The 27,255-nt window shown below is 44.3% G+C and overlaps 1 protein-coding gene across 15 annotated transcripts in view; it reads left to right on the forward strand.

Annotated features, from left to right (window-relative positions):
* Nucleotides 1–13,510: 13,510 nt before the first annotated feature.
* The window catches only part of ZNF618 (zinc finger protein 618), a 204,947-nt gene continuing 191,202 nt past the window's right edge, over nucleotides 13,511–27,255 (forward strand). For all 15 annotated transcript variants that reach the window (XM_025282288.3, XM_044940493.2, XM_044940490.2 and 12 more), the window contains exon 1: nucleotides 13,511–13,711. In XM_025282288.3, coding sequence (XP_025138073.2) covers nucleotides 13,679–13,711 — 33 coding nt within the window. In that variant the 5' untranslated portion in view covers nucleotides 13,511–13,678. The remainder of the gene's footprint in view (nucleotides 13,712–27,255) is intronic.

Genomic DNA, 27,255 nt, shown 5'->3' on the forward strand with positions numbered 1-27,255 from the left:
CTTTGTGACCTATGGACTGTAACTTGCCAGGTTCCTCTGACCATGGGGATTCTCCAGGTAAGAATACTGGAGTGAGTTGCCATGACCTCCTCCAGGGGATCTTCCCAACCCAGGGATCGAACCTATGTCTCTCATGTCTCCTGCATTGGCAGGTGGGTTCTTTACCACTAGAGCTACCTGGGAAATACTCACAGTGCAGCTTGGCTTCCTCAAAAGACGGCGGCCTCAGGGAATTTGGGTTTCCTGCAAGATGGTTCAGGGCTCCAGGTGTGAACAGTCTAATGAATAAAGATACTTTGTCTTTCATACTTCAGTCTAGAAATCCAGTCAACATGACTTCCACAGTGGTCTATTGGTTGAAGCAGTCACAAGTTCACCTAAATTAAGAAGAGAATTAGACTCCAGCCCTTAGGAGTAGAGGCAAAGACATTGTAGAAGAGCAGTGGGATGGGAGACATGGTTGCAGCCATCTTTGAGCTCTGTCACGCCTCTGATGCTCTTCTTCTAACCCTTTAGTAAAGTCTGGAACTACTGTTCAGCTTTAAGTGTGTGTGGGTGGGGGTGGGGAGGGGAGTGGAGAATCAAGGGATGACACAGTAATCTAAATGGAAAGAGAAACTTTGCAATCCATATTCTTGAAAGTGATCTCATTGACTTGGCCTGCCATGTGATTCTTCCTGAACCAATTTGGGGCAAAGGGGATGAAATGCATGGATTAGCTAGGCCTGAGTCATTTGCTGATGGTACACAGGTGAGTAGAGAGACTCCACTCAGGATACAGAAACTGAGCATGGTGGAGATCTTGTTCTCCAAGGAACACAACATTGAGATCTTGTCACTAAAATATGTTACAATAAAAAACAGGTGACCTCTACAGCCCTCGTTCCTCCAGAAAAAAAAAAAAAAAAAAAGTGTGTGTGTGTGTGGGCGGGGGGGTGTTGCGTAACTTTAAAAAGAGAAGAGAGAAATAGAACTTCAGATTGTAACTGGCAGTTGCCAGACCTGGCCAGTTCTGGCATTTGTGCTAAGTCACTTTAGTCGTGTCCGACTCTTGGAGACCCTATGGACTGAAGCTCACCAGGTTCCTCTGCCCAAGGGGATTCTCCAGGCAAGAACACTGGAGTGGGTTGCCATTCCCTTCTCCAGGAATTCTGGCATTTACTTCTCATGGTATCTCTGTAAATTCAGTGAAATCAGTCACTTTATCACTCTTCAACAGATGCAGAAACTGCAACAGATTGGCAGAGGAAGGAAGGTGTATCAGTTATCTGTTGCCACAATAAATCTGTATTACATACCACCCCAAAACTCAGTGATATAAAACAATAAGCATTTGTTTAACTCATGAAACTGTGGCTTGGGGATTTAATCTGAATTGTTCTTCTAATCTAACTCTGGGTATGGCATTTTGTGGTCAGCTGGGAAAACCAAACTGTTTGACTTTATTCTCCTAGTCTTCCAGAAGTCCAGCTTGGGTATATTCTTATGACAAAGGCAGAAATGTAAGAGCTAGTGCAAATCAGTCATATAAGCACCTGTAAAGCCTCGGCTTATGTGGAATTTGCTAATATCCCATTGACCAAAGCAAGTCACGTGAGCAAACCCAAGATCAAGGGATGGGGAAATAGACCCCTTTTTAGGCAGAAGAGCTGCAAGGTCATGCGTCAAAGAGGGATAGATGCAAGGAGGTGTGCAGAATTGAGGGTTTTAATGCAATCAGTCTCCCACAGAACAAAAGGGGAAGTGTATGATCCTTCCAGGTTGCTAAAGATAAATTTACTAATTTTTTTCTCAATAAACTTGGGATAAAAGTCATAAAAGATAATCATCTTTCTACCTTTATTAAAGCAACTTTTAAAAATAGTCCTTCCTCAGCTGCCAAAGAGAACATTATAGTGGTTCCTCAAAATATTAAACATAGCATTACCATGTGATCCAACAATTCCACTTCTGGGTATACACCCAAAAGAAGTGAAAGCAGGGATTTGAACAGAAACTTGCACAATCATGTTTATAGCAGCATTATTCACATTAGCCAAAAGGTGGAAACAAACCAATATCTGTTGATGAATAAATGAATAAACAAAATGTGGTATATGTATATGATGGAACATTATTTATCCATAAGAAGAAATGAAATTCTGATACATTTGTTGTTGTTCAGTCACTCAGTCATGTCTGACTCTTTGAGACCCCATGGACTACAGCACATCAGGCTTCCCTGTCCTTCACCATCTCTCTTAGCTTGCTCAAACTCACATCCCCTGCATCAGTGATGCCATCCAACCATCCCATCCTCTGTCATCCCCTTCTCCTCCTGCCTTCAATCTTTCCCAGCAACAGAGTCTTTTCCATTGAGTCAGGTCTTCGCATCAGGTGGCCAAAGTACTGGAGCTTCAGCTTCAGCATCAGTCCTTTCAGGGAAAATTCGGGTTGATCTCCTTTAGGATGGACTGGTTGGATCTCCTTGCAGTCCAAGGGACTCTCAAGAGTCTTCTCCAACACCACAGTTCAAAAACATCAATTCTTCAGTCCTCAGCTTTCTTTATGGTCCAACTCTCCCATCCATACATGACTACTGGAAAACCATAGCTTTGACTACACAGAATTTTGTTGGCAAAGTAATGTCTCTGCTTTTTAATGTGCTGTCTAGGTTTGCCATTGCTTTTCTTCCAAGAAGCAAGCATCTTTTAATTTCATGGCTGCAGTCACCATCCATAGTAATCTTATAGCCCCCCAAAATAAAGGCTGTCATTGTTTCCATTGTTTTCCCATCTATTTGCCGTGAAGTGATGGGAGCAGATCCCGTGACCTTCATTTTTTGAATGTTGAGTTTTAAGCCAGCTTTTTCACTCTCCTCTTTCACCTTCATCTGCCATAAGGGTGGTATTATCTGCATATATGAGGTTATTGATATTTCTCCCTGCAATCTTGATTCCAGACTGTGCTTCATCCAGCCCGACATTTTGCATGATGAACTCGACATATAAGTTACATCAGCTGGGTGACAATATACAGCCTTGTTGTATTCCTTTCTTAATTTTGAACTAGTTCATTGTTCCATGTTCATTTCTGTTACTTCTTATACAGGTTTCGCAGGAGGCAGGTAAGGTGGTCTGGTATTCCCATCTCCTGAAGAATTTTCCACAGTTGTGATCTATACACGCAAAGGTTTTAGCATAGTCAATAAACAAGTAGATTTTTTTTCTGGAATTCCCTTGCTTTTCCTATGATCCAACAGATATTGGCAATTTGATTTCTGGTTCCTCTGCCTTTTCTAAATCCAGTTTGTATATCTGGAATTTCTCGGTTCACATATTGTTGAAAACTAGCTTGAAGGATTTTGAGCATTACTTTGCTAGCATGTGATTTTATGATAAAGCATCTGATACATCCTATGTCATAAATGAACCAGGTAAGAATACTGGAATGTTTTCCATTCCAATACTGGAATACAGAAGCCATTCCCTTCTGCAAGATTGAAGACATTATGCTAAGTGAAATCAGAAGGACAAAAAAGGACAAACATAGCATGACTCCTACTTATATGAGGTCCCTAAAATAGTCAACTGCACAGCGACAGAGAGGAGAAGAGTGGTTACCAGGGCTGGGAGCGGGTAACAGAGAGTTATTGCTTAATGGGTACATAGTTTCAGTCTGGGATGATGAAAAATCCTTGTGATGAGTAGTAGTGATTCACAGCAATGCGAATGCGCATGTCACTAAACTGTACACTTAAAAATGGTTCAAATAATAAATTACAGGTTTGTACATTTTACCACAAAGAAAAAGTCATTCCTTCGTTTGACACTGATACTCAAGGTGTTGAATGAACCAACAGCCAATCAGCTTACATTTTTGCCTCCTAACCTAACAAATGGGTATGCTGGCCATATAGAAACCATGAACTTGGTCCTCTCCTCACAAATCTCATAGTCAAATGGGGAACTGAAATATTAAAATCATAAGGATAACAAAGCCCAGAGAGTTTACAATATTTCTTACCAATAACACAAGGCAAGTTGAGCTCCACATCAAGCAATGGCCAATAACTGCTACAGAACTTGAAGGGCTAGTTAAAAATACAGATATGGATCCCTCCCGGCCTATTAATTCAGAGTCTTAGAGGCGTTGGCAGCGGGAAACCTATGTTTTTCACAAGCCTCATAGGTAATTCAGAAGTACAGCCAGGTTGAAAATCCTTCTAAACTATCTATGGATTAATATCAGGGAAAAAAACTAAAGAATTAAATCTTATTGGTAACATTGAAAATCGAAAAAATTTTTACTTGGTAGAAATAAGCAACAGAAAATGAAACTGACAAAGACTAATATTGCATGTAGTAAAGATTATTATTGACTAAAAATGGAAGGAAGACCCTAAATCTTCTTGACAAAATTTAGATCACAAAATTGGCCTGGGAAAATTGAACCTGGTAGGAATAAGAGTCACAAAAGAAAACTATGTTATTAGGAAAAAAATCAGCAATTTTTGATGGGGTCAAGCCACTGATCAGTGAATCAAATTTTGTTGTCAGACATACATTAAAATGAGACAGTTCTGATTAAAAAAAAGTCACTGTAGGCTTCTAATGCATTTGAACATTTCAAATGTATTACTTTTCTTAATTTCTTATTTTGAAATAATTTCAAAATAATATGGAAGAGTTGAAAGTATAGTGCAAATAATTCTTGCATATCCTTTACCAAGATTTGTAATTGTTAAATGCAGTCACATATTACTACGTTATCTTAAACATATATGAGATATATGCACACATATAGGAGTAGGGTAGATAGATGTATACATATATAGATAACTTGTTCTCTTTAACCATTTGAGAGTTGCAGACACCATGTCCCTTTGCGTCAAAAGTTTGTACTTTCTAAGGGCAAGAAATCATCTTATACAACCCAGAGAACATCTATCAAGTCAAAAATTTAACATGAATCAAATACTCTATCTAATAATCTTACCATATCCATATTTCACCAATTGCCCCCATAATGACCTTTATAGCAGTTTTTTAAAAACTATGATCTAGGGTACAATTCCAGATCACTCTTTGCCTTTAGTGGTCATATGACTTTATTCTCCTTTAATTTGAAACAGTTCCTCAGCCTTTCTTCGTCTTTCATAACAATGACATTTTTGAGGGAGAGGCCAGTTGTTTGGTAGAATCCCACCTCTATCTGGGTTCGTGTGACATTTGCTCGTGTTTAGATTTGGAGAATGCAATGGCATCCCACTCTTGCCTGGGAAATCCCATGGATGGAGGAGCCTGGTGGGCTGCCGTCTATGGGGTCTCACAGAGTCGGACACGACTGATGCGACTTAGCAGCAGTAGCAGCAGATTTGGGTTATGCGTTTCTTGGCAGGAACTCTATGTGAGTGCCGTTGGTTCTTGCTGCCTCACATAGGAAGAGTACATCAAGTCCATTTGTCCATTTACTGGTGAAAGATAGATTCCATTTTACTGTCTGTGCCTCACTCTTCTCATCTGTTCCTGGAGATAACTCAGGAGCATAACTGAACAGCGCCACAGCTGAATGGTCTTTTCGGACATGGTCTACCCACTGGACACCTTTCACAAATACAAGTTGTTGAATTCGCGCCACGATTAGTTATGATCATTGTTAACATCTAGGGTAGCTAATGTGCGCTGGCACTTGTCATTTTTTTCAAACCATCATGCAAAATATGAATATGTATGTTATTAGTCCCATTTAATAGTTAAGGAAACTGAGGCTCGGAAACAGCTGAGTTGGGCTTTGAGCCCAGCATGATCTAGTCCAGAGTCTAAGCGACACATCATGCGTGTGCGTGCATGCGTGACAAGTCGTTTCTATCGTGTCCAACTCTTTGTGACTCTATGGACTGTAGCCTGCCAGGCTCCTCTGTCCACACTGTCAGTTAATCCCATTCACAAATGCACCTGATGGCAGAAAGGACAAATTAAAGCCTCCTTTGGGGACGTCCCGGTAGCATAAGGAAAAACAGAATGGGCCAGCTCCTGCCATCTTTGTTCCTCTCCCTCCTTCCCCTGGCCTGGGTCCTTTCCCTTCTGAGATCCAACAGAACTAAGGTCAGGATTGCTCCAGAGTCAGGGGCATACCTGCTGGACATGGCGCAGCTGTCTCAAAAGCTGATTTTATTCCCTTGACTGGATAGCAAGAAGAAAGTAGAAAGTATCAGCTGCTCAATCATGTCCAACTCTTGGCGACCCATGGACTATAGCCTGCCAGGTTCCTCAGTCCATGGAATTCTCCAGGCGAGAATTCTGGAGTGGGTTGCCATTTCCTACTCCAGGGGATCTTCCTGACCCAGGGATCAAACTTGGGTCTCCTGCAATGCAGGCAGATTCTTTGCCATCTGAGCCACCAGGGATAATGCTGCTCAAATGAGGCGATTCCATCCCACCCCTACCCAGAGGCCTGAATTTCCCTATGTATGTTAAAGTGGAAATGAGCGGGGACTAGGCATAATAACTGGAGAAAGCACTGGCAACCCACTCCAGTACTCTTGCCTGGAGAATCCCATGGACGGAGGAGCCTGGTAAGCTGCAGTCCATGGGGTCGCTAAGGGTCGGACACGACTGAGCGGCTTCACTTTCACTTTTCACTTTCATGCATTGGAGAAGGAAATGGCGACTTACTCCAGCGTTCTTGCCTGGAGAATCCCAGGGACGGGGGAGCCTGGTGGGCTGCCGTCTCTGGGGTCGCACAGAGTCGGACACAACTGAAGTGACTTAGCAGCAGCAGCAGCAGCAGCAGCAGCAGGAATAATAACTACCTTGTGTTGACTGTGTAATTTGAATTAATGCTTTAAATCACCCTGTATGTTAGGTACCTTATTTTGCCCATTTTGCAGATGAGGAAACTGGGGCTTGGTTAAGGTCACAATTTGGTTAAGTACAAAGCAAGGATTCCTATGCAAATCTAATTGCCGAGATTGGATGAGATCTTCACCAGCATGCTAGACTTTCTCTAGGCTTCATAAGATGGCAAGCACATGGAATAAGTTTTTGAAACATGCAGTATTTTTTAATGCATTGTTTGAATCCACGGATGGGCTACTCAAATTTGGCTTTAATTCTGATTCTTGGTCTGAGCTGTCAGCTTGATCTCTTCTCTCTTGATTTGCCAGCCGCATGTCTTGGACCTTTGTTCTTTCTGGCTTTTCCTCCCAGGGGGACTGCTAGACCTCAAGTATCTGTGTCTCTGGAGACTTTATCGTGACTAGGAAGGACCTCTCTTAAAGAAATAAGTTGATGCCACATCTTCTCAACTTCTTCCTTTGTAGGGAGGGGGATGAAGAGGCGGGAGAGGAAGGAAAAGAAGAAAATTCTTCAGTCAGAGCAAGACGATTTAGTCAATCTGTTGATTTTGTTTTTGTTTTGTTTGGCCGCACCTTGAGGCTTGTGGGATCTTATTTCCCTGACTAGAGATTGAACCCGGGTCTCAACAGTGAAAGCGCTTTGTCCTAACCACAGGACTGCCAGGGAATTCCTGGATGATTTCAATCTCCAGAAATTTTCATGGGGGCAGCCAGAGCAGAGCCTTGCCTGAGAGTCAGATGGGGCTGCCACTGGCTGGTTTGGCCAAGTACTTGAGCCTCACATTCCTCATTTTTAAAATACGGATGACTGTACCTTCTCCACCCATCTCAGAGAAGTAGTAGATCAAATAAGAAAATGCTGCCATCTTGTTTGGTAGATTGCTAAGAGAGTGTTTAAGACTGGATTGTGTGGTTCTCTCTTGTCGTGCAGATTCAGGCAGCCCAAGTCTCCCTGACAGGGGTTTCATTGAGGATTGTTTGGGCTTAGAAAAGAAACTCAGCTTGAGGAAGAAGACAGCATTTGGTGAAGTCCTTACTTTCTGTTCCACACCCCTGAGAACCTGTTTCACTCTAAAGGCAGTTTCTTCACCAGGATGTACCCACAAGATTTTAGCCAAGACCCAAGTTCTGTTTCATATCCAAAGGCTATTTTTGGAGCAATTCCTATCTCCTGGTTCCCCTTACCTGCCCGTGACACAAGCCTCATCTAGCTTGCACCTCCTGACAAAATGTCAAAATCTCACCATTCTCAGTCCCTGATTACCTTGAAATCTCCCGATTCCACCAGGAGGAAATGTATCTTTTCATGCCAGGTCCTGAACTAAGTCCTTTAAACCCCTAATCTCAGCCAATCCTCACCATCCTCAATGACGTTCAACATTTGAGGGGGCTGCCCACCCTACCACACTCCCTTCCGTCAGGGTTGGGTTTCCGAAGTCTCTGCACATTATGTGATGGCAGATGCCTTGTTCTTCAGTGATTGGCTCCTGGTGGCCTGAGAGTCAAGCTCTGCCAACCACATTCTCTATCCCAAAAATTCAGATTGGAACACAGAGACACCAGGCTACTGAGGAACTGAGGCTATTTTGACTGTGTGCCCAGAGAGGCAGAGAACACCCACCTGGAGAAAGGAAAGGCGGAGAGGCATGGGGGCAGAGAGAGAGAATGAATTGGAGCTGAGATGTCCAGAGACTGGTGGCACAGAGTCATGGAGAGAGCAAGCCTGTTCCTGATGATTTTCTAGTTCCTGGCTCCAAACCTCTGGAGGCCTCATTTCATTTCTGCCCTTGGGTACCATGATTTTGCTTAATAAAATAACACTTTTAAAAAAAAGCAAGATTTTGTTTCTACTGATTATAACTAAAAGAGTGTTGATAAGACTTTAGTGTCTCCATTTTGCAGAGACAGAAACTAAGAAACTGAAGCTCCAATAATTGAGCCACCTGATGCAAAGAATTGACTCATTGGAAAAGACCCTGATGCTGGGAAAGATTGAAGGCAGGAGAAGGGGACGACAGAGGATGAGATGGTTGGATGGCATCACCGACTGGATGGACATGAGTTTGAGCAAGCTCCGGGAGTTAGTGATGGACAGGGAACCGTGCAGTGCATGGGGTCACAAATAGTCTGACACGACTGAGCAACTGAACTGAACTGAAAACAGAAATTAAGCCAGGAGCCCAGCGTCACACAGCCAGTCCATGCAGAGGAGGGAAACACGTGTCTCATAGCTGATTCCCATAGCTGATGTGTATGGAGTGCTTTCTCTATTCTAGGCACTTTCTCTATATTTATTCATTTTATATGGCTGTTCTGGGTCTTAGTTATGGCACGAGGGATCGTTAGTTTCAGGATGTGGGCTTTAATTCCCCAACCAGGGATGGAACCTGGGCCCCCTGCATTGGGAGTGCAGAGTTTTAGCCTCTGGGCCACCAGGGAAGTCCCATGTACTAGGCGCTTTTTCAGAAGCTTTATATGTATTATACCATTTTATCCTCAAATCACCCCTCCTATCAGCACCATTTGAAGGACGGGGAAATTAAAACAAGGGGAGATTGAGTTGTCTGCTCAAGATCAGGTAGCATTCAAGGGCCAGAGCAGGGGTAGGGACCCAGACGGCTGACTTCACTGTCTGAAGTGAAGTGAAGTGAAGTTGCTCAGTCATGTCCAACTCTTTGCAACTCCATGGACTGTAGCCTACCAGGCTCCTCCGTCCGTGGGATTTTCCAGGCAAGAGTACTGGAGTGGGTTGCCATTTGGGCTCTTAGTAAACAAAGCTGGTTCTGGGGATAGAAGGGGTCAGAGGTCTCTAGAATTTGATAAACACTGGTATGTTGAGTTCAATCACGAACCCTTAGGGGACAGGTAAGCCCTTGGAGGTCCCTACTGGGTTATGCTTCCACCTAATGCGTCTGTTGTCAGCAGCTCTGACAGATGGGCATCCTGCCCCTGTGATATTGTGATGCCTCTCCCATGACTGAGCAGGTCTTGCCTTGCTCACTAAATACTCCCTGTCCCCTCTGCCTCCAAACTCCACTGCTGCTTGTACTCTTAGTTAACCTCCTGAACAGGGATAAATCACAGCTGTGGGTGACTGCGTCGTATCCACTATGGTTTTGGGATATATGCGAGTTCATTTAGAACCTGAATTTTGTAAGGAAGATACCAAGCCCAGTCTTCATCCCCTGAACCTATCTATATCCTTCAAGGGACAAATGACTCTCCAGGTCAGGACGCCTGTTGTGAACTTGCCTCTGTGTCCCAGGTGGTGCTAAATGCACTCTATGCTCACTCTGTCCAGATGTCCTCATGGAAGAGAAGGCCCGCTTCTTGTGGCTGTGGGTGGTAGAGATGCAGAAAAGGCTGGCAGTGATTCCAGAAAGAGAGGCTGAGAAGGACCCGAAGGATTTTCCAGGCCAGAGGTGCCTGGAAACAGGCAGGAAATCAGTCTAGGTTGGGGTCATTGACCATTTAGGGAAATCGGTGAAAGTCAGAGATTTTCTTCCCCAAAATGCACATGTAGAGATAAATTTGCTTAAGACATAAAATTTCTTACTTTGTGGATCCGAAAACCTACTAAGGACGCTACTGAAGAATCCCTTGATCTAGAGAGACTGCCATCCAATGTAGACCTAGAGGGGAAGGATGCCTCTATCCCGCCTTCCTGCAGGATGCTATTCCTCTCGGAATCTTTGCCGACCCCGTTGGAGCTGGGGTGGGTCCTTTCTCTTTCTCGTATGCCTGTGCACTTTCTCTGTTAACACTATGACAAGAGCTCTTATTTTTTTTTAATATTTTTATTTATTTATTTGGCTGTGCTGGGTCTTAGCTGCTGCATGCAATATCTTTGATCTTTGTTGCGGCATGGGAAATCTTCAGTTGAGGCATGCAAACTCAGTTGTGGCATGCGGGATCTAGTTCCCTGAGCAAGCTAGAACCCCAGGCCCCCTGCGTTGGGAGTCTTGGCCACTGGACCACTAGCAAAGTCCTGACAATGGCTTTTAAAATGTGGTCCTCGGACCAGCAGCATTAGCATCACCTGAGAACTTGTTAGAAATGCAAATTCTTGCTCCCTACCCCTGACCGGTTAAATCGGAAGTCTGGATGGGGCTCAGAGATCAGTGTTGGAATGGGCCCTTACCATGGTGCTGAGGATTGCTCAGGGTTGAGAGGGCTGCTACAGACAGTCCTCTTCTCGATGGCGTGGCTGCCCTACTAGACACAAGATGCCTGGCACATAGTAAGTCCTCATAGAATATTTATTGCATCATGTTTTCCTGACTCCCAGGGCAAGATTCTTCTTCCCCCTTGGTACCCGATAGCTCTCAGCTGTGGTGACTGAGATCTAATGTTATTTTGGATCCAGTTTCTTTCTACTCCATAGCCATAAGTCAGGCGTGGCTCCGCTAGGCAGAGTAGGGGGTCTGGTCTTAAGACAGGTGCCTAGAAACTTTCACACAGGGATGGAGCCAGAGAGACACCAAACCTGGAGCATTTTTCTGGGTAACGGGGCCTCAGCCATCTGATGGCTGAGGGGCAGATGGGCAGGGGGCTGCCTGGCCTGTACGTATGTCCCGGGTCCCTGAGAGCCCAACACTGCCAAACTCCACAGGCTGCCCTGCTCCCTTCAGTGCCTGCCCTACACCAGCCTTGGCAGAGGCTGCCAAACGCTGGCCAGGGACCCACCTGCCAGGCTGTCAGGGAGAGAGAAATGGCCACTTTTTATTTTCAATGATTCTCCAGTTTTGGGTGGTAGGGAAATGGTTTGAAGGTTCCTCTTAATCTCATGTGTGTATTTAGTCTGGAGAAGAATGTGCCTCAATTCTCTGCTAAATTCTCACTTTCATCCTTTAGGGAGAGACAGTGTCTTCTATACAATCTTTTAGTTTCTGAATATTTAAAAAATAACTTTGCTAGAGGGTGCAGGGAAAAAATTTCTGTAACTCTTCCTGTCTCATATTAACCCAACTCCTTAAACATTAAAACAAACAAACAAACAAAAAAACCCCTATTTAATTTTTTAAGGTGGGTGTAGAGAAATGACACCTGTTTGCCCTTAATTTCCAATGGTTTTATTTTAAAAAAGTATTCTTCTGGCGGCTTCCCAGGTGGCTCAGTGATAAAGAATCCGCCTGCCAAGGCAGGAGACACAGGTTCAATCCCTGATCCTGGAAGACCCTACATGCCAGGGAGCAGCCAAGTACATGTGCCATAATCATTGAACCTGTGCTCTAGAGCCTGGGAGCTGCACCTACTGAAGCCCCTGAGCCCTAGAGCCCATGCTCGGAAATAAGAGAAGTCATTGCAGTGGGAAGCCAGTGCACCACAGCTAGAGAGTAGCCCTCAATTGCCGCAACTAGAGAATCGCTTGTGCAGCAATGAAGACCTGGCACAACCAAAATAAATAAATACATAAATAAATTTAAAACATTAACATGACAAGTGACACCAATAAAAAAAAGTATCCTATTTTTCTACTAGGGAGGGGTAAACAAAGATATCTTTCATCTCAGAGACTTGCAGTTTTTCAAATTTTTATTCTAAAAAACAATCAATTGTGGGAGATGCAGGATGGATCCATTAATCCCTTCTGTCTCTACATGGGGCAAGTCCTTCACACATAAATTAAAAAAGAAAAAATCTGGTATTTTTGGAGGGTGAGGAGGAAGGGGGGAATTCCCTTTAAATCTTACCAAGTTACAAGGATGCCCGCTCCTCAAATTTAAAAATAATCTGATTTTTTAGGGTGTTGAATAGAAATATCCTTGCTCACCATTTACTTCACCCAGAGTTTCACAAATTTTTCTTTTTAAAATCAATTTGATTGGGGCATGTGGATGGGTGGGTGGGGGTGTCTAACCTTTCACCCTTCTTGTCCAACAGGGGACCAGTTCTTCAAACTTTAATTTTTAAAATAAATATATTCTTTAAAAAATTGAGAGGGATAAAGAGAAACATTCTCTTTATCTTGCATTTCACATAAAAGCAGCTCAGATATTTGTTTTTAAAATCAATCTGGGGGCGGGGCGGGGGGGGGGGCTAGAAAGAGTCCCCTTAACCCCTCTTGTCTGACATAGGGCTAGTTCTTCAAACTTTTATTCTTCAGTTACATTAGATTTTTTTGGAAGGGTGGCAGGGGCATTGATAATATCCCCATTGAGTCTTCCGATTCTTCCATAAGGCCAGCTCTTCAAACTTTATTTAAAAAAATCAATCTGATTTTTTTTTGGGGGGGGTGGGGGGAGCCAAAGAGTTCCCATTAACCCCTTGTGTTCCGCCCAGAGAAGGCTCCCCAAACTTTTTTTCCAACGTGAAAATGACCTCTCGGAGGGGCTGGGGAGCGGGGGCAGGGCAGGAAGGCTCTGAGGGGCGGGCGCGGGGGGCGCGGGGCGCGCGGGGCGCGGCGCGGGAAAGTTTCGGGGGCGGGTGCGCCTCGGCCGGGGCAGGCGGGCGGGCGGGAGCCGCGCGCCCGGGGGCCGGCCGGCTTTGTGTGCGGCGCGGAGGCCGGTGGCGCGGAGGCCGAGGCCGAGGCCCGGAGCTCGCGGGCCGCACGGCGAGGCCGGCCCGGGGGCGGGCAGGGCGGCGGGGGGCGGCCGCAGCCCCGAGAGGGGCGGCTCGGCGGCGGCGGCGGCGGCGGCGGCCGGTGCGGGCCGGGGGTGGGGGCGAGGGCCGGGCGCCCCCCCCGCGCGCCCCCAGCGCCCCCGCCCCCCCGGCCTGAGCGGGGCGGGCGGAGGAGGGAGCGGCGGCGGCGGCGGCGGCGGCGGCGGCATTGTGCGCGCACCAGCAGCCCGGCCCGGGAGGAGCAGGACGCGCCGGGGCCGCCTCCTCCCGCACGGACCCATGAACCAGCCGGGCGGCGCGGCGGCTCCGCAGGTACGACGGGGGGCCGGGGGCATGCACCGCGCGGGGGACCCCGGGGGGCCGGGGCCCGGGGCGCTGCGCCACTTCATTGCAAGATTTGCAAAATGCAAAGTGCCTGGGCACGTTTGCGGGCTTTTTTGTGGGCGCAAACGGGAGAGTCGGGGTCTGGTGAGCCCCCCCGGGCGCAGCGGGGTGTGCGGAGGGTGGGGATGACGCGGGGGTCTTTTCGGGCCCCCACCCGGCGCCCCCTCCAGCCCCGGGCTCGGACCGGAGCCCAGAAAACAAAGCGGCGAGAGAACAGAGCAGCCATTTCAGTTTGGACAATTCACATTTTGCAAAAATGCAACCCCTTCCAGATCTCCCCCCTCCCCTCTAAATTTACAATTTCCCCCTGACCCTCTGTGCGCTCGGGGTCCCCGATGACCCCTCGGGAGGTCTTTCCCCCCTGGCTTCCTATCTTTGCAACAATCTTTTTTTTTTTTTAGGCCATATTTCCTTTTCTCAATTTTTTTTCTAATTTTTCTTCAAACGGTAGTTTTTTCCCATTAAAACGACGCCACCTAGAGGATACTATTTTGTAAATAAAAAAGAAATTAAAATTGAAAAGAAATATTTTTTATTTCTTATTTTTTCAAAAGTTTCCTCTATAAGGCAGCGGAGAGGACAGAGATTCTTTTTTTTTCTTTTTGAGGGTGACAGTTTTCACTTTGATCTTTCCAGGAGCATAGAGACAATTTTTATTTCTGAAGCTAAATCCAGATAATATGTAAATGAAAATTAAGCTAGAATTTGAATGAATTCAGGTTTTGAAGGGGAGAAGGCAAAAAGCCTTCTAAAACCAAAGTCGATTTGGCTGCCCAACTCATTTTAGTTTGAGAAAAAACTATTTGGAATGAGGAAAGGAGGGAAATTGTTGAGTTTAGGAGAAACTGGGAGAATTGGCTTTATTGAAGCAATTAGAAATTGTACTTCATTGTAATTTGGAACTTGTTTAGCTCAGTGGGCAAAAAAGACTAATTTTGCCATTTGGCAATATTTAAAGTTTTTCTATTTCCAAGAAGGAAGGATTTAAAAGAGAAATAGAGCCTAAAATGTTGGCTTTGGACACACCCAAAAATTGTAGGTCTTATTTTTTTAATTTTTCATTTACATTTTACTGTGTTTAAATCCCAAGGTTCTAAAGAAAAGCAGAAACTGGAAAAGTTAGAGTGAAATCCATTTTTTCCCTGCATTTGTTGGGTTGTGTGTTATTTTTTTTTTTGCTTTTGCTTTGATGGAATAATTAAGACTGTTTTCTGATTTTGTTTGCTGAAAGGTCTAGGCACTTCTTTTTTTGTTGTTGTTTTATACAGAAAATGTCAGCAACCTTTTCTGAGCAGTATTCAGTGGGAAAAAAATGTAAATTCATTACATTATACAAATTGAGTAGTCCACAGATTTGTAGGAGAGACCGCCATTAAAATAAGATATGCATAATTAACATTATTATGAAAAAACTAACAGTGGATTCACAGAAGCTCATTTTTTATGACATGCAACTGAATCAGTTGGTAAAGACAAGGGTTGAAGAATCCTTGGTAAGAAGAAAATTTTCCTTTCTGTGTGCTTGTTCAATCTTTCAATTTGAAAATTTTATTATTAAAAAAAATATATCCAGTTTGGTTTCAGGCCTCTTTGATTGTGCTGTGGGGTTGATAGTTTACTAACATTTGGTATTTTTCACAAATTTGATTACTTTCAAAGGGGGAAAAAATCCATTAAGCTTGATCATTTAGTGGGGGGGGGGGTCTAATTTTTTTTCAAAAGCACAAATTTTACTGACTTAGGAAGGAAAGATAAAAAAGGAAAGGACAGAGAAGAGATGAAAATTCTGATTTTTATCCATCTTCTGTAGTGGAATACTTACTTTGCTGAAAAAATGGGGTAAAACACCAATTCAACTTGATTCTAGCATCAAATTTTAAATTTTTTTTTAAGGGAAAAAAATCAAAATATAAACAAAAGCCAAAACCCAAAGATACTTGTCTTTGGATCATGAGAGCATATGTGCACACATTATTTGATGTTTTTTGGCCTTCAAAAAAGTCAAGGTGAAGCCAAAAAAAAATTTTTTTTTCTTTTGGGAAGACAAATATTGGCCAAATTGAAATTTAACAAAGGAAGATAAGGTACCTACCCAAAGTTGAAGGGTTATTTGTGATAAATTACTATCTGAACTTGCTGGGGATTTTGCATCAAAAAAAGAAAGTTCCAGTTTTTCTGTCCAAAAGGAGGGGGAAATGTTAGCATTTGAGGAGTGGTTTCTTGGATGGGACCTGGTAGTGGGTCACACAGGGCCAGGACAGAAAATCCTATTCCCTTTCACTAGCCACCAGCTGGTCTTGGAAGAAATGATGGCCCTGGCCCATGAATTCCCAACGCCGTTTTGGGGAAATTCAGATTTCTAAGGGGATACAAATTCTGTGAAATATATTCGATAGTGCAGAGGTTTGACATTTCCCATCACCGCCATTGCATTTGGGAGATTTTTACTTTTTTAGTAACAAAATCCTTCAGGGCTGACTGGCCACATTCTGACATATTTGGAATGAGCTTTTTTTTTTTTTTTTTTTAAAGTAGCGTAATTAATTTTTTTTCTATTGAATTATTTAGGCCGATGCCGAGGACAGGCAAAGAATTTATAATTTCCAAGGGCTCAGGAGGTCTCACGAGACAGGAGAGCCAGTTTAGCAGGTGATGGGAGGAGAACTGTGTCCTGCATTGGGGAGGGGTGGGTGGGCACCCCTACCGGGCATCTGAGAAAGACTCAGGGTTGTTGATAACAGGTTATTTCTGGTGCAAGGAATAAAAATATTGCAGCCTGTTCCTTTGTGTGCCCTGTATCTCCTGACACACAACTCAAATTCCTTCATTCCATTCTCTTGAAATTTTGTTGTGTTGTTTAACAGTTTAAAGGGAACCCCTGACTAGAAATGGAAAATCATCTCTGTTCTGTAGGCTTGTTTTTTCTTTTTTTTTTAAATTGGTTATTCTGATCATGTTTGTTTTAAAGGAAATAGAGGTGCATGATGGTACTGTTGGGGGCGGGGTCAATTTTCTTTTGTTTCTATTGGCGTCTCTCAGGATTGAGACAGTGACCTGGGCCTTGCCTTTCTCACCTCCTATGGTGGATGGAAGTGTGACCAGAAATGGATATATATCAGCTGATTTTTATTAGGCCATGTCTTTTCACCAAACTCTTTTGTGGTCTTGGGTGAAAAATCTGGCAAATTGGACTTGAGGGGTGGTAATTTGATGATGGACTGAGTTATTTTGGTGAAAGATCATTTATGCTCAGTTTCACAGAGGAGACTCTTATTAATGTTTTGCTTTTCTGCCTAAGGAGTTTTTTTTTTTTTTTAATTTTCTAATAACGTTTGAAATTTCAAGGGCTTGCTTTATTGCTTGACTTCAGACCAAGCTAAGAAAAAGGGTTTGCTTATATTTTCAGCCCTGCACAGAGGTGAACTTGAACAAGGGCTCTTGCTGTTGCAGAAGGAAAACAACAAAGATGGCTGGTCAGTATGAGTGTGACCTCTCCCTGGTCCTAGGAAATAAACAACCAATGGTTTGTTTTGTTTGAGAAACAGTTTAAAAACTCCTGCATTGTCAGATACCATTCTCCCCCTCCACCTTTGACTCAGCTGTTGGCATACTGCTTCCTCTGACCTCAGAAGGCTCATGTTGTCTCCTTGGAAGGGTGATAAGAACTTCCTTGTGTGTTTCATTGGATGTATAAGCAGACTTTTCATGATCATGGTGAAATTTTGAAATTTTTCCATGTTCTTGTAATGTTTCATGTCAGTTGTGTCTCCTCCCTGGTGATGGAAGGTGAAGAGGCTTTGTGGGTACACAGGAGGCCTAGTTTGCCCACGGTCTTGCTGTATGATCTTGGACAAACCACTTTTTTTCCTTCTGAGCCCTCAGTCTTTGTGTTTGTTGTATGAGAGCTTTGGAACAGAGCAGTGATCCTAATAAGTCGTTTTCTTCTCTGATTCTGACTCCATGCGATGGGCTGTAGCTGCCTGGATCACTGTGTTGAGAAGGATTCTGAGGTCACATCCGGACTCCGACATTGTGGAGGATGGGGTGCAGTGGTCATGTAGCAGTGCCCATCACAGGATGGGGGTGTACCTCTACTCGCCATACCCAGGCTAGGTTGTGAGTCATGACCCATTGGTGGGTTGTAAGATCAGTTCAGTGGATCACACTCAGCACACACACAAAAAGAACAGAGTAGGATACAGGGGAACACACACTAGCAGAGGCATAGCTATGTATCCCAGGTAAGTGTTGTCTTAACGAAACTGTAGTTTTATTTACATATGCTGATGGGTGTGCATGATTAAGTCCTACTGTGAGTTATGGTTAAAAGAATTTGACAGTTGCTGGTCTAGATGATCGATGATGATGTGCTCCAGGAATCCCGCATATTGCTGCTTATACTTCATTTTCTTATTACCCCAGTAGACTTTCACATGAACCCTTTGGGATAAGTGTCCTGGGTCACATGTTCTTTTTTTTTTTTATTCTCTGGTTGAGCTTACCTGAAGGGCCAGCTGTGAAGAAGTCTCGACCGCGTAGGTGGCGGTCAGGCACACACCCCAGCTTGTCGGCCTTGGATGAGACGGGAAGGGCAGGTGCTGTTAGCTTGCCCTTCCAGAGTGAAGTGGCATCTCGGCCAGGTTCTCTGGCTGGGAAGGAGACTTTTTAAGTAGTGTGGGATCCCAGTCTTGGTCACTGGGAGAGCAGCCCCAGTTACTTTTGTTCCTCACTTACTTCACATTGCCAGAGGACATTTTTTGGAGTTAAGAAAGTTCATGTCTGTGCTATATTTAAATACCTATCAGACTCTGAGTGAATGTCTGTGTTTTTGTGTGTATGCGCTTCCTAAAAAGCTCCAGAATTGCTGTCTTGGTCTTCTCATCTTTTAAATGTGTCAGGCCAGTGCTGTCCAATCGAAATAAAATTCAAGTCACAAATGTGAGCCACATATGCCACTTAAAATTTTCTAGTCACACTTAAAAAAAACCAAGAAGAAACAGATGAAATTAATTTTAATACTATGGATTATATAACAGTATATCCACAATGCTGTCATTTCAGTATTCATTAATATAAAAATTATTAATGTGCTAGTTTACATTCTTTCTTTGGAGGGATACTGAGTCTTTTCTGACTAGCCACATTTCACATGCTAGTAGCCATACGTGGCTAGTGGCTTCTGTATCGGACAGCATAGAACCAGACCAGCGTTCCATTTTGTTGTTACTGGGTGGCCTCAGAAGGTTAGAACACATCTTTGAAAGCCCTTGGTTTTGTTGGTGGGACTTCCTTTCTGAACTCTATGCGCTGAGGCATTTCATCCGTATAGCCTCTTCTGGCCAAAGTGGTCCATGCCTCCCTTGTATTTGCCCTAAAGCAGTCTTCTGCCAATGTTAGGCTGGAATGCTTTAGCCGGAAGGACAGATGATGGCTAGAAACTCCAAGATACTGTGTCTTGGTATGTGTGCCGTTGAAGTTGAGAAGTGGAGGAGTCTGTCCTAGGAGGTTGGTTTAAAAAGTATTTCTTGAGAAAAGGATGAAGATGGAAGAAGACAGCAGGTGCGTAGGACCAGGGTTGGGGGTCCGAGGGGTGGGAGGAGATCTGGATGCAAAGATGATCAGTCAGTGCAATTCATTTCTGAACTGAACATGGAACCACCAGGAAATTCCCCCCAGGGGAGGCCTTAAACACGAAGCATAGAAAATTTCTAACAGCCACCCAATTGGTGAAATGGAAAGGTGGATGTGAGGTCAGCCAGACCAGAGTTTGAAACCCAACCTCATTGCGTGGTTAGCCTTGTGTTACTTTGGAAAAGTCTCCTTTGGTTTTGGAACCACAACTTCTGCATCTGGAAGAAGGGGTGAAATAATCTTGACCTTGAAAGGTTGTTTTATGATTAAATGAAGCAATTCACGTGTTATATCCAGCCACTCCTTAGAAGGTGGTCAATACATGTTAGTAATCTCTTGATCCAGTGGTCTCCATTTGTGGAGGTTGAATGCCAGTGACAGCAATTTCGGTTGTTCTGCAAACTTGCTGACTTATCTTTAGTAGGTAGAATTAAGTAACAACAGAAAATGTGCCTTTTTTGCGTGTTATGTTAAAACAGACTGGGATGAGATATCTCCTGGGCCCCACACGTCTTTCCTGTCCAAAGCTTTGTCAGTGCTTTCATTCCAAGGATGCTCTGGCTCCTCCAGATGTTTCTGGGTTTGTTTCAAAGCCTGTGGCACGCTGTTTAAAGGGATAAATCTTAATTCGGGGTGAACCGTCTACCTTTTTTTTTTTGAGGATTTATTTTTTGGCTGTGCTGAGTCTTCGTTGCTGTACTCGGGTTTTCTCTAGTTGTGGTGAGTGGGGCTACTCTCTAATTGTGGTGCATGGGCTTCTCATTGAAGTGGCTTCTCTTGCTATGGGGCACGGGCTCTAGGTACATGGACTCAGTAACTTGGGCTTAGTTGCTGCATTGCATGTGGGATCCTCCTGGACCACAGATCAAACTGGTGTCCCTTGCATTGCAAGGCAAGTTCTTAACCACTGGATCACCAGGGAAGCCCTAAACTGTCTACCTTTGAGATTCTGTTCACACCAGGCCTTCTATCTCTCATGACCTTTCCCTCATTTTCCTCTGTCCCATGAGAAACCAGACCCCCTTAAGACCCATCTGCATGTTCTCTTCTCTGGAGTCCCCTGGACTTCTGCAGCCTGCAGGACTTTCCAGGTAATCTAGGCTCACAGATGGGAGTTGGTTGTTCGCATTTCTGACTCACCAGCCAGCTTGCGAGTTCCTTGAGGGCAGAGATCATGGGTTATTCAGTTTAGGGTCTGGCACAGAGCAGCAGCTCAATAAATGTTTGATGACTTAATCTTATTTTTTGAAAAAAGCTCAGATCATCTGGATTTGGGTCTAATGAAGAGTAGGTGACCAATTTGGGTTTGGCCATTTGGTCAACACCCGTATTTTGTTAGGAAGCCATAAAACAGATTTCTTACGACTGGCTCCAAAGCCCATGGCTCCCTGGGAATAATAATAAATAAATAATAATAATAAATCAGAGAGGGCTCCCTGGATGAGACTAATGCTCCTTTGACTTCACATGTTGTGGAGAATTTTCAAAAGTTCCCCACCCCTTTTCTCTCCTGTATGAACCATTTCCTTAAAATAGATGGAGAGATCCAGATTTGCATGTATGGAGAATGGGGCCCAGCATGTCCAAGGAGGTGGAAGAGGGGGAGTGCCTTGGGGTGGAGGGGACTTGATAATTCCCTGTCCTTACTCCCGGAGCTGGTCTTGGCCGTAGGCCCTGGAATTGGATGTCAGAGGATTATTTGTAGATACACAGGCCCCTTGAACGTGAAGTAGCTTAATGTGTGATTTGATGTTCAACCAGACCCCACCTTTGGTCAGATTCCCGTTTGCACATGCTAAAGATTCAGGGAAAATTTATGGAGGATAACTGAGAATATTCTGTTTATTTGCTTAATTGTTTTTCCCTATGAGTTTTAGAAAGTGCTGTCATTATTACACTGTATAGCCCAGCTCAGTAAGTGAGCACAGACTCCCATATTTCCTCCATGGTCAAGTTCCCACATTTTCTTATTTTTGAAATTGGGATGTGTTTTACAGTAGATGTGTGTGTTCTGTTTCAGCACTGTTTCTCCCTTATTTTTTTTTTTTTTTTTGGTCTCAGAAAGCTATTATAAAATCGATGGTGTATCTGACAGTCTAAGGCACCTTGGAATTGAGGATATAGAGTGTCCTGTTCCTGGTGGGGTGAACTGTGACAATTAGGGACTTCCAATTCTGCCCTTTTATTTTAACCTCACTTATCTCTGGGCTTGGCGTCTCCACCTATAAGTGAGGCTGGAACTTTTTCTTCAGAAGAAGCATCTGGAACTCTGAATTAGCCTCACTTTCCTTCTGTGTCTTGCTCTGATCCCTTTTCTGAAAGGCTGAAGCAGCCCGTGGGAGGAAGGTGAAGCCTTGGAAACAGGTGGTCCCTTCTGTATGGCCATGTGGACGAACTGTCCTGCCAGTGGCAGAACACCAGCTGGACATTTCCAAGGGTAGAACAAACAGATGGAAGTTGGGGGGCAAGGCTCCGCTCCCCTCTCTGCTCTGCTCCTTAATCATATTGTGAGCTTTGTCCAGGTTTTCTGCATCTGTAAAGTGGTGATGATAACAGTGATGATGATGAAGGCAGTAACAGGTGTGGCACAGGGTTCTGCTGAAAAGTTGTGAGGGGTGTGAGAAAAAAGTTTGTAAAACGCAGAGTACTTTTCACTTGCAGCGTGTTATTTGTGCATCTAATCCAGGGATGGTAAATAAGTAATATACATGCCCCCACTCCCTATTTTTAAGCCTGTGGCAGACATTGCTAATCAGTCATGGCAGTCTTTTCCATGGAGCCTGGCCAGTGGCCTTAGAGTCCTTCTTAGTATGAAGCTACCACATGAAACCAGTTTGTCATTTCTGATTTAGGCACACACGCGCGCACGCATGCACGCCTGGGGGGAGAGGTGGAGTTACTTGCCCAGAACCTCAGTGGATAGGCGGAGCCACTTCAAGCCTCAGAGTTCTTAACATGCACACACACAGACACACGTAGACATGCACACGGACACACACCCACCTGGGAAGAGAGGTGGAGTTACTTGCCCAGAACCTCAGTGTATAGGCGGAGCCACTTCAAACCTCAGATTTCTTAACTCCTCAACCAGTGCTTTTCCTATTATTTGCACAAACACTCTGTCAAAAGGAATTAGAGTTAATTTGGTCTTGAGAAATTGTGAGAGGGTCTTGACTCCTCCCTTCCCTGTTATAATTAGATCCCCTTGGGGTTGTCATCAAAGCAGGGCTGGATGACCTGCTTCTCTGTCTGATCCCCGCGTGATCAGGTTTCAAAGGGAAGATGTGGTGGCTGGGCCACTGGGTTGGGTGGTGTTGCCCGCTTGCTCACTCGTATTGTACATATGACGTGGCTGGCAGGGGGTGGGCAGGGCCCGCCCTGGGATTCCTACATGAGCACCTGGGTTTGCTGTTTACACACCAGCCATTCCTGGTAATCTTAATTTCTGCATCTGGGACCTGAGATGGACACAATCCTTCACAGGAATGATGTGAGGTAGCATATTTGAAAATGTTTTTTAAACTCTGAAGCCCTGTGTATGGTTTATTTTGTTTTGTTTTCTACGTGTTAATTTTTATAACTAGAGCTAATTCCTGATCATCAATGCCCTGTTGGGTAAATTGTATAAACCCAGAGTCACAGATGGGTGCACGCAAGGTGAATTGGCCCCTTATCTTGTTTTATTTTATTTGATTTGCCAGCCTAAGATTTAAAAAATTCAGAACTTTCAGGCCTTTGCAGCGTATGTGTTCTTCTGTTTGAGTCAGTTGCCAGCCTCCTCCCGTTTCAGCCTTGTGTATGACCTGCTGCAACCCGGAAGGTACTGGCATCTGGGTGCCCCGATGCACCTCTATTGATCTGCTACGTGGCAGAACAGTCCACTCGTATACCCCTCACAGGCTTCCTGCAAGCATCCCATGAGTTAACAGACTCAAAAGTGCTTCATAAACAGGGAAACGTGTTGGCGACAACTCCTTTCTTTTCTTAAAAAGGAAAGGAGGGAGGCCAAGGTGAGGATGGAATTGAGTTGACAGAAAAATGATATAAATATTTTGGCTGACGAAGCAGAGGCGGCTTCAAATATAAGCTGTGCTGTGCTTAGTCGCTCAGTCGTGTCCGACTCTTTGCAACCCGCCAGGCACCTCTGTCCATGAGATTTCCCAGGCAAAAATGCTGGAGTGGGTTGCCATTTCCTTCCCCACATATATAAGCTAAAGAGAAAAAAATTGAGTCAGGTGATGCTCCGCTCTCCAGTCTGCTGTGGAAACCACAGGGACACTTGCTTTCTAGTGAAGTGACGTTCTGTGTTAGGGATGGAATCTCTGATTCCCAGGGCCAGTCCTGCTCATGGAGGGGAGGGGCATCCAGGGAGAAACCAAATCTGATGTCTCCCCTGTGGGTGGAAATGACTCCTAACAGGTGGAGGAGGTCCGAGTGGCCTTCAGCAAGCTCCTGGCTTGCAGTTTGCTGGTAACATTAAAAATCAGAAGCTGTTTTGGCTCTTTTTCTGGATGTATTATTGTCTAAGACAGTATTCCCAAGGGGCCAGCCCTTCTCAGTTCAATTCAGTTGCTCAGTCATGTCTGACTCTTTGTGATCCCATGGACTGCACCACACCAGGCTTCCCTGTCCGTCACCAGCTACCAGAGCTTGCTCAAACTCATGTCCATCGAGTCAGTGATGCCATCCAACCATCTCATCCTCAGTTGTCCCCTTCTCCTCCTATCTTCAATCTTTCCCAGCATCAGGGTGTTTTCCAATCAGTCAGTTCTTCGCCACAGGTGGGCAAAGTATTGGAGTTTCCGCTTCAGCTTCAGTCCTTCCAATGAATATTCAGGACTGATTTCCTTTAGGATTGACTGCTTTGATCTCCTTGCTGTCCAAGGGACTCTCAAGGGTCTTCACACATACAGTTCAAAAGCAACCAGTTATTCGGAGCTCAGCTTTCTGTATGTTCCAGCTCTCCCATCCATACATGACTACTGGACAAACCATAGATTTGACTAGATGGACCTTTGTTGGCAAAGTAATGTCTCTACTTTTTAATATGCTGTCTAGGTTTGTCATAACTTTTCTTCCAAGGAGCAAGCGTCTTTTAATTCCATGGCTGCAGTCACCGTCCACAGTGATTTTGGAGCCCAAGAAAATACAGCCTGTCCCTGTCTCCATTGTTTCCCCATCTGTTTGCCATGAAGTGATGGGATGATCACTTTGAACGAAGATAGATCTTCGTTGTTTGAATGTTGAGTTTTAAGCCAGCTTTTTCACTTCTCCTCTTTTATTTTCATCAAGTGGCTCTTTAGTTTTTCTTTGCTTTCTGCGATAAGGGTGGGGTCATCTGCATATTCTGCTTTGAGCCGCCTTCTGGTCAAATTCCCACCAGCCCCAATATTCTTAAAGAGAATTGAGAATGGAAATTTTTATCTGGTGAAATTTTGTTGAGAATTTGTTTGGGCTCAGAGTTTTGCGAGATGAGGGGACATAACCGGAGCCCTTGGAATACCTAGAGACAATAATTAAAGGCATTTTGGATGCTGGAGACTTAAAAAAAAAACTTCATCAACTGGGGAGAAAATAACTATAAAAATTTCAGTGTATTTATGTGGGTTTTTTTTTTTAATAATGTATGCTAGAAAAGCAGAAAGTGAAACTGATCTGAAGTAAAACTGAAACTGACCTGAAAATGAGGCCTCAGGGAAGGGAAACTTCCCTGGGGCTGCTAGCTTGAGGTGGAATTTGTTGTGAGGCTCGTCTTTTTGGATCACAGGAGTCTAGAGCTAACAAGGCTCATGGAGATGATTGAAGTCTGTGCCATCCAATACGTACTGGTAACCACCAGCCACATGTAGCTGTTGAGCAGTTGAAATGTGGCTGACCTGAACTGAGATGCGCTGTGTAAAAATTCACACTGGGTTTTGTTTTATTTATTTATTTTTTTGTTGAATTGTCATTTTTCTCTTCTCTAGATCCAGATCTTAAAGAATCAGTAGGAAAAAGAAGAAATGACTGTAGAAGATCTCAGTCATCATTTTTTAAAATAAGATTAAAATGATAGTATTTTGTATTTGTGTTAAATAAGATATTAAACATTTCACTTGTTTTTATTTTCAGTTTTTTACATGTGACCACTAGAAAATTTGAAATTACCTAATGACTTATATTCCATTTCTGTTGGACCATACCAATCTAAGGCAACCTGAACACCCCAGACAGAACGAGTAACTTGTTCTCAAGGGTTAGGTCACAGGGCAGCTTCATTGGCTCATTGGACGGATGACAAGACTGAAGAGTTTGGGATGGAGAAGGGAAGATGATGTAGTGGTATGCTGCTAAGTCACTTCGGTCATGTCCGACTCTGTGCGATCCTATAGACAGCAGCCCACCAGGTTCCCCCATCCCTGGGATTCTCCAGGCAAGAACACTGGAGTGGGTTGCCATTTCCTTCTCCAGTGTGTGAAAGTGAAAAGTGAAAGGGAAGTTGCTCAGTCGTGTCTGACTCTTAGTGACCCTATGGACCGCAGCCCACCAGGCTCCTCCGCCCATGGGATTTTCCAGGCACGAGTACTGGAGTGGGGTGCCACTGCCTTCTCTGGATGTAGTGGTATAGGAATCAGCATAACTGGGTGGTTAAAATGGAGGGGTCATGGGAACTTGAGAGAGGCAGAGAGAGAGTGAGATACTAGTAATTTGGGGGAGGGAATTAAAATGCTTGCCACTTTCCTTATCCATTCCCCTAAACATTAATTAAACACTTTGGAAGAAAGTAAACCTAACAAGATGAGCAATAACAAATCTAAAAGACCACCCCTGACAGTTTTTCTGATTGCCAAAAGAATTTCAGTCTATTTAGTCTTCTAGGGTCTTTTTGAATCAGAGTACACAATTCAGGACTGGTTTGGGCATAGAAATCCAGGTCCCATTCGGATCTGTGGGTTTTGGGTTCCCCGGGGGCTGGAAGCCATTTTCTTACTAAGTCGGATCTGCTCCCTGTAATGATTTGGGAAGCAAGGCTTCTAGAAAACCTGGAGGGCATATTGCCTAGTGGACAGAGCTGGCAGGGTGAGAAGGTCACCTAGCTCCCCTGACTTAGGGACCTGGAGGAGGGTGACTGACCTTGTGGGAAGCAGTGAAGCTAAACTTGAACCTGGGCCCACCTTTCCAACCTGGTTCTCCCACTGTTAGTGTTTTGAAAGGAGTTTGAGCAGTGCATTGGAAATTCAGCCTTACAAGTTTTTGTTCTTTCATTAAGAACTCTTTCCGTCAAAAGGCTGAAGTTCAGCGTTCTATCTCACTTGATTTTTGCAAAGTAGAATTTGTCTGCCTTGAACTGTAATCACCACACATTTATTGACTTGTTATATGCCAGGCACTGGGTTAAGCATTTAACATCTATTATCTCATTTAATACCACCACCCTGGAAAGCAGGGATTTTTCTTTTCTTTCTTTTAATATATGAGAGAATTGAGATTGCAGTAAATGGAATTGCCCAGTGCTTAGCTGTCAGTCGTGTTCTACTCATTGCAACCCCACGGACTATGTGGCCCACCAGGCTCCTCTGTCCATAGGATTTTCCAGGCAAGATTACTGGAGTGGGTTGCCATTTCTTTCTCTAGAGGATCTTCTCAACCTAGGAACTGAACCTGAGTCTCTGGTATCTCCTGCATTGCAGACTGTTCTTTACCCGCTGAGCCATCATTGATTCAAATTCAGATGGATGCCAGATTCCAGGCTCACAACATTCCTTTGAGGAAAGTGAAGTAACGTGGCCAAAATGTGGAGTTGGTGACTGGCTGGAACCTGAACCCCATTAGATGCTCTGCCCATGCCTTGCCCCAGACCT

The sequence above is a fragment of the Bubalus bubalis genome, chromosome 3, assembly GCF_019923935.1.
Source record: "Bubalus bubalis isolate 160015118507 breed Murrah chromosome 3, NDDB_SH_1, whole genome shotgun sequence".
Lineage (NCBI taxonomy): Eukaryota > Metazoa > Chordata > Mammalia > Artiodactyla > Bovidae > Bubalus > Bubalus bubalis.